The following is an 8,052-nucleotide window of genomic DNA, read 5'->3' on the forward strand; positions in this document are numbered from 1 at the left end:
CTCTACTTCTCTCTCTATATATTTCTTATTTGAGGTTGGTGGTGCTCATTGCCCCTATCTCTCTTCCTGTTGCTATCCATCTCTTGCTTTTATCTTCAACTTGTCTTGCTGCAATATTATACGCTCTGATGCTGTGTGTGATGTGTGTGCGTGTTTGTGTAGGCCTATGTGTATGTGTGTGTGTTTGCACGCGTGTGTGCATAAGAGTGAATGTGTCTACCTCTATATGTGCTTTTGTCTATGTGTGTGTGTTTGTGTGTGTACGTGTGTACGTGTGTTTGCGCGCGTGTGTGCATATGAGTGAATGTGTCCATCTCTATAGTACTCTATGTGCTTTTGTCTGTGTGTCTGTGTGTGTGTGTGTGTGCGTGCGTGCGTGCGTGCGTATGTGTCTGTGCATGCATGTTTCTTTACAGGCCCCTTGCTGATGTCCCTGCGGCCAGGCACAGAGATCCAGAACCCCTACCCAGCACCAGACGCCGCGCCCTCACCCCTCCCCCTCCCCCACTTCCAGCCAATGGGAGTCCACTTCCCTGACCCGCCAGCCAATCACAACGCATCATCCCCTTACCTTTATGACATCAGCGATCTGTCTGACTGGCAGGAAGATGGCACACACACCCTAAACATGATGCAGCAGACAACCGCCATCCAGCCAACACACACTCTTGACTGGGGCGCCCCACACACAACACACGCAGTCAACACACACACGCTCATCGGCGGGCAGATGTTAGCCGCGGTGCCCAATACACACCTCGCACACACACCCATGCCTGGGGTGCAGCCAGCACAGACAGCGGTCATGCACTCAGGCGCTACAACGACTGGACACACACGCACGGCGCTCATGCAAACCCCACCTGCAGGAGTGAATGGCTTCAATGTGAGCAGCAGTAGCAGCAGCCACCATGCCCTGCCCAGGCCACACACACCCTGTGGAGGGATGCCGGCGATGGGGATGCCAGCCACTGCACAGGTGAACACACTGCCCTCTTGTGGTATAGAGCAGTAACTACATATATATAGAAAGTGAGGCCTCAATGTGAAGCCTAATATGCATTCATACAGCGCATCTAGTATACAAAGGATTCCATACAAAGGATGTAAGTTTTTGTGTGGTTTGGTTTTACAGAGGATTATATGTCTATAAGCACCAAGAATGTGACAGATGTTGCAGGTAACATAGTTCAAATGTTTTACAAACTGTAATTTCACGGGCCACAGCAGTAGAACACCACACTGGGCACCACCAGAGGCTCATCAGAAGTTGGACATTGGCGCCCATTGGAAAAATGTTGCCTAGTCTGATGAATCTTGATTTCTGCTGCAACACTCAGGTGGAATGGTCAGAATTTGGCGTCAACAACATGAAAACATGTATCCACGCAGCCTTGTATGAACAGTTCAGACTGGTTGTATAATGGCATAGGGATATTTTCTCATCACAAGGGCCCCTTAGTACACAGTTGATCTTTGTTGGAATGCCACAGCCTACCCGAGTATTGTTGCAGGCAGTTAAAACAGTTCTGGAGGCAGTCCAACTGGGGGTCTGGGGGTCCAACGCAGCACTAGAGAGGTGTAGGCTACCTAACAAAGTGGCCATTGAGTGTATGTAGTGATATACAGTACAGTATACTGCCCTACAAAGCAAAAAGGCAGTAACTGCATTTCCGTTTAAAATGACTGACTATAACTACAATGCCATATATATCAAAGTCTACAGATAAATAAAATTATTGATTTGGAAAAAGGGTGGTAATATGAAGTAACAAAACTGTCACATTTCAGTAATATCCCAAAAACGACTGATACTGGATTGCAGCATCATTTTAAAGTCAACTGACTCAGTTTTGAGCTCTGCGCAGTTACTGACTTTTTGCTTTGTAGGGCAGTATATAAAACAGATATATAAATGATGTGTTCAATAATGTCTGTTGTCTTTGTAGGGTAGAGCAGGTCCTACTGTAGCGTTGCCTCCTCCTCCTCCCCCTCCCTCTCCACTGGTCTGGTGCGAGTCCCCCGTCTACACACCGCCTAGGACTGATGATGAGGTACGCACGCACACACACATGCGCGCAGGCACGCACGCATGCGAGCGCACACACAGGCATACTGTACACACAGGCACACACAGACGCACGCACGCGCACACACACACACACACACACACACGTGCGCGCAAATGTACGCATGCACGCACGCACACACACCTACACACACACACACGCACGCATGCACGCACGCACGCACACACACACACGCACGCACGCACACACACACACACCACCTAGCATAGACGATGAGGTGAAGTTTTTGCGATAGCATTGTCTTCATAGTTAAAACTATTCATCACCAGTGTTGGGGGTTAGAGTACTTTCATGCGTTTTTTCCAGTAACGAGTAAGCTAGGCGTTAGTTTTGCGAATTCAGTAATCAGTAACTAGTTACTTTCCAAAATAAGGACTCGTTACTGCGTTACTTTAAGAATATCCCTAGATAAGAAAGAGTCGGCTTTTCTGCATTTAGACAGATATGCGGCTGCTTGTGTATGGATAGCCTATGTGTCCGAGACACGGCGTTGTAGACGATGCGTATGTGCCCTGTTGACCGGTTTGCCTGTGTGTGTAGGCTATGTGTGAGTGTGTGCGGGCGCACCTGTGTGTGTAGGCTACGTATGTTTGCACCCCGACTGGGAAAGAAAGGAAAAAAGGTAAGAGGCGCGTATTCTTGCGAGCGGAAGTGATGCTTTCCGCGGACGGCAGGCAGCCCAACGACAGCACCTTGATTACAGAGCACTGTCACCTGCAGTGCCGCTTGATATAAGAAGAACTAGGAAGTAGGGAGGATGATGAGAAGCAGAGAGAGAGGGGGCACACGGAGCCGGGGGAGGGGCATCAAGTGTGATGTTTCAAAAAGCGGTCCACATACAACGGAAGGGGGTCAGAGATAGGCTATATCTAATTAACGCTTAATATCAAGTCCACACAAAGCATACAAATGCACGCCATGTATATTAAGCATGCTGGTAAAGCAATTGCTTCCTAGTCACGCTATTTGAGGTGGAGGAGATGCTGACATCAAAACGGTTGTCTCACTATAGGGAACGCTGGTCATAGACGAGCACAGTATTGCCCACAGCGTTTTGGTGAAGGTGAGAGGATTTTGGTGCGGGACCAAAAGTCCCAAACGCACTGGGTTAAAAGACGCACCACCAAGGAATGTTACTTTTTTCACACACAAGGCGCACTGCATCATAGGACGCACTTTATAAGTAATTTGTATCAAAGTTTGTTTTCTTGTTATGTTTCTTACTGTTGCTTTTGTTGTTAAGAATGCACAAAAATTAACATTTGTGGCCGAATACTGACACGCAATATCAAACGTTGCCGAATAACACAAAGGTGAGTTTGAGCAGTTTCAAATGAGCTATGAGCAAATGGGCTATGACATGAATAGCTGTCACTGAATTTACGCATGTTTTTTCAAAGAAAACAAATGTTTAAGCACATTTAATATGTAAGCTATCCAGTAACAGAATCATAGAACATTGAAAAAGAATCGCTGCTGCTTCGATGCGACCCTCTTCTCTCCGCTGCTCCGCCTCTCTCCCTCCTCCCCTCCCTCCCACACACCAGTGGCGTGGAACAGGGGGGGGAAACCCTGACTCATTCTTAGGGCCCAGCCCACCGGGGCCCTCCTATGGAAAATTTTCCATGGAAAATGTTCTTGGCGGGCCCATGAAAGAGGTTGTTCCTGGGTACTACACACAGGCACAGCGTCGGTGCGGCACAGCCACCGTTACTTTTTTAACAGCAGTAGCCTACTTTTCAGTGCAATCCTGGCTAGACAAAATATTGTTGCCTATTTATCCATGACGAAGAAGTTTAGGCAGTCATGAAAATAGAGGCTGTCGCACAGTAGCAAACATCTTTCTCTGATGATGCATTTTCGGAGAACTTCTCCAATCCCTGTCGCTTGCATAAGCTTGCTGCCCTACGGTCGTTGTCTGATTTTTAGATGCGTCCCAGCATCTCTATAAGAGGGTCTGTCTGTCCGTCCGTCCGTCCGTCCGTCTGAAACGCATTCCTTGAAACGCATTCCTTCAATTGTTCCTTCCTGTGGCCACAAGGCGGCAGAGTTGGCATTTTGGACCGGAGCGAATGCGTGCAAGCCAAAACGGCCACAAGGCGGCAGAGTAGGCATTTTGGACCGGAGCGAATGCGTGCAAGCCAAAACGTAGGCCATATGATATGTTACCAAACCGGCAAGACTGATTGCATTGTGAGATTGAGGGGCATTCAATTTTCGGCATTGTTTTGCGTTTGGACAATGGGAGGCAACTTTATTTTGGTTCGTCAGAGACTCGCGGAAATGACGATTTAGAAGTCGGCAGGCAGTATTTCACACAGATGTTTGTGCTCGGATAGAGGGGCGTTTGCATTGCATAACGCTCCACGACATGGAACCGTAATTAGTTGACAGGCGACCCGCAGCGCATACAGCTCTTCCTCTAAACGGGGACCTGTAACATTTGGTTAGCTTTTCTCCTTTCATAACATTCACATTTTCCTTTCTGCTTGGATCGAGGGCGTTTGCATTGCATAACGCTCCACGACATGGAACTGTAATTAGTTGACAGCCCGCAGCGCCTCTAAACGTGGACTTTTTTTTTCTTTCATAACATTTCACATTTCCTCCGCTTTTGTCCAGTCCACAAAATCGGGTTCAGGCGTCTGTGTGTAGCCTACGAAAAAGGGAGGCTGCCTTTCAATATTCCCAGCGAGTTTACTTCTGCCTTTTCAGTGAGTAGCCTAGTCAGTGTGCGCTGCGCTCTGAAACATGGTGCTAGACAGCTGGGCCATTTGACACACGGTGTGTTACTCGTAGGCTACAAAGGGAGGTTCTTTCGTTGGCGGGCTACCCCACAGGTGCTTTCCGTTGCGCTCAGAGAGAGCACGGGAGAGAACGCGTCTTTCGTAATTGCTTTGCAGTCGTGTGAATTTGGTTAACTCTGGCACGGAAGCTCACTGCTTTGTGCCTTGACGGTGAAGCTGATATTGAAAAATAAGCGCATATCACCTAAAGGGTGAACCCATAAGCGCATGATTGACCCAAATGGTTTTATTTATTTATTATTTGTCGATGTTTACATTCTTTCCCACATGCACATGATGCTGAAATGGCGTGATACTAAAGGTTGATACTAATAAATGTCTAGTAATTTGTAATGTAGCCTACTTGATCTATGTGACACTTGAAATCATATGGTTCTTTTCCAAATCCAAGAATGATAAGCTTATTATAGCCTAAACTGCAAAAAATAAAGCCATGTCTCGCCATTTTGTTGCCTGCCATATTATTTGCAGTTTCCATGGGCAATATGACCAATAAACAAAAAGTACATCCTTAGGGGGGCGTTGACAGGTTAGGAGGAAGCCAGGGGGGGCGTTTGGGGGGAAAAATGGCATAGTTGGAACTGGCATAGAGGGACGCATCTGTTGTCCGCCTGTCGGCCTTGTTTTTTTCAATGTTCGCTAATGTTTGTCATTTAGGCTAACTATAGGGGCTATGCATAGGCACAAGTAGCCTTCTGATAAGAATCGCTGTAGTGCCGATCGCAAAGGATTTTGAAGTGTGGAGTCTTGCAACTTGTTTCAGTCAAGGACACTCCAAGGAAGTCAACGGCCCTTCCACGCTTCTCACATGTGTTACTGCAATAAAGTCTTGCGAATGCATTAAACCATGCACACAACCATGTCAACGAGAGCGCGTATGGCATCACAACTCTGCATTGAGTAAATAATATGCAACAGCTAGCAATGCGCGCACAAGAGAGAGAGGGAGAGAGAGACCATCATCCTCTAAACAGGTGCCATTGTAACGCTTGCATACAGTAACCTGTACCCCGCGACGCTCTTGATTACTGGTATACCCACAAGTATTTTTTCATAACGTGCAGTCCCGTTTTCACCCGAAGTCGTTCTAAAATATCGACAGAGATCTATGAGTGTCACGGCCATGATTTTTTTTTCACACATTGGACACACTGGCTTATAAGACGCTCTGGCAGTTTTTGACAATGTTTTATGATTTTACGTAAATGCGCCTTATGGTCCGAAAAATGCTGTAATCTTAAATTCACGTAGCGGTCTTGTTTAGGGAATGCTTGTGTTATCAAATGCCCAATATTAAATAAAATGTGCAATATGCTGAATATGTCCTGTCATCATCCTACAGTTAGGCTACAGTGATTGTAATTCATAAACAGTAGGCTAACTTTCTCTGCATCTAAAAGAGGCTGCTGCAGGAGGCTGCTGCAGGCGGAGACGCATCTCAAACGAGTTTTAATTGTTGGTAACGCACCAGTACTCTAACGCGTTTTATTAATGGGTAACGTAGAAACGTAATTAACTACTTTAATTTGACACTAACGCAGTAACGTAACTAACTACTTTCAAAAGTAACGATACCCAACACTGTTCATCACACATATTCATGTATTGCTCATGCATAAACAATGGTGTGTGTGTGTGTGTGTGTGTGTGTGTGTGTGTGTGTGTGTGTGTGTGTGTGTGTGTGTGTGTGTGTGTGTGTGTGTGTGTGTGTGCAGCTGCTGTTTGAGTTCTACCGCCAGTGTGAGGAGCTGAAGTCTCTTCGCCAGGAGCTCCACAGAAGGGACATGCTCATCAGCCAACTGGAACAAGACATCACTCATCTCCGCAGCACACACACACACCTCGACCACGCACTCGCAACGCTTAACACACACCCTCCCCCCACACACACACCTTACACACGCCCTCCACTCACACACACGCCTTACACCACACACCCCATGGTAGCACCACCACAACACAACGCAACACCGCCCACTCAGCAGCAGCAGCAGCAACACACACAGCTCACACAGCCCGTGCAGGCTCACGCGACGTCACAAAACACACACCACCCTCAGCTCACACACACACGTATGGCGCAGAATGCCAACACACACACCGCTCAGCCGCTTGCACCCACTACACCTTACGCAACTCACCCCATAGTGCAACACAACACAACAATGACACCACCCGTCCAGAACGCACTGCCACAGGCTCACACTCCAGGAGTGTACTTCCCCACCCAGCGGGTACAGTTTCTGGAGCAAGATACTGTGGTTGTGGCGGCTACTCCAGTGCAGATAGTCAGAAGCCCCCTGAACAGCCCACGAACATCCTGCTGACAGATTATGAGATGTTGAAGGTGTGTGTGTGTGTGTGTGTGTGTGTGTGTGTGTGTGTGTGTGTGTGTGTGTGTGTGTGTGTGTGTGTGTGTGTGTGTGTGTGTGTGTGTGTGTGTGTGGGAGGGGGTTTGCCAGAGCCCCATGCAATTACTCTGCAGTTTCTAGGTAATAGCAATGTACAGCTTCCATTTCAAATATAATAACAAAGTAATTATTTGGGAGAAAAAACTGCAGTTGAAATTAATCTCTAACAATGTAATTGGCTTTCATGAAGTTGGTCATTTACCTGGTAATTTCTATGTAATTTCAAAGTAATACTGCCATTTTTATGTTATTTCAATGTCATTTTTATGTAATTTCATGGGAATATTGCCTGTCATTTACCTGGTAATTTCTAAGTAATTTAATGGTAATATTGTCTTTAATTTACCTGGTAATTTCTATGTAATTCATATGTAATTTCATTGAAATATTGCCTGTAGTTTACATGTAATATCTGTGTAATTTCATGGTAATATATCCTGTCCTTTACATGGTAATGTCTATATACAGTAATCTCATGGTAATATTGCCTGTAATTTACCTGTGATTTCTACGTCATTTCATGGTAATATTGCCTGTAATTCAGACCATAATTTCTGTTTTTATGTACAGGCAATATTACCATGAAAGAAAAAAATACATAGAAAATACATAGTAGGTAAATTACATGCAATAGTACCATGAAATACATATAAATTAAATAGAAATTACTAGGGTAAATTACAGGTAATATTACATTAAAATTACATGCAATTTCATGATAATGTTTTTTGTAATTTGCCTGTA

At 45.9% G+C, this 8,052-nt stretch overlaps 1 protein-coding gene across 1 annotated transcript in view; it reads left to right on the plus strand.

Annotated features, from left to right (window-relative positions):
• The window catches only part of coro2ab (coronin 2Ab), a 23,136-nt gene extending 15,898 nt beyond the window's left edge, over positions 1-7,238 (plus strand). Inside the window, 3 exon segments of the mRNA XM_063186856.1 lie at positions 417-979; positions 1,950-2,054; positions 6,613-7,238. Of these exon segments, the coding sequence (XP_063042926.1) occupies positions 417-979; positions 1,950-2,054; positions 6,613-7,224 (1,280 nt within the window). The 3' untranslated portion in view covers positions 7,225-7,238.
• Positions 7,239-8,052: the final 814 nt, after the last annotated feature.

Source organism: Engraulis encrasicolus, chromosome 21 (genome assembly GCF_034702125.1).
Source record: "Engraulis encrasicolus isolate BLACKSEA-1 chromosome 21, IST_EnEncr_1.0, whole genome shotgun sequence".
Taxonomy (NCBI): Eukaryota; Metazoa; Chordata; class Actinopteri; order Clupeiformes; family Engraulidae; genus Engraulis; species Engraulis encrasicolus.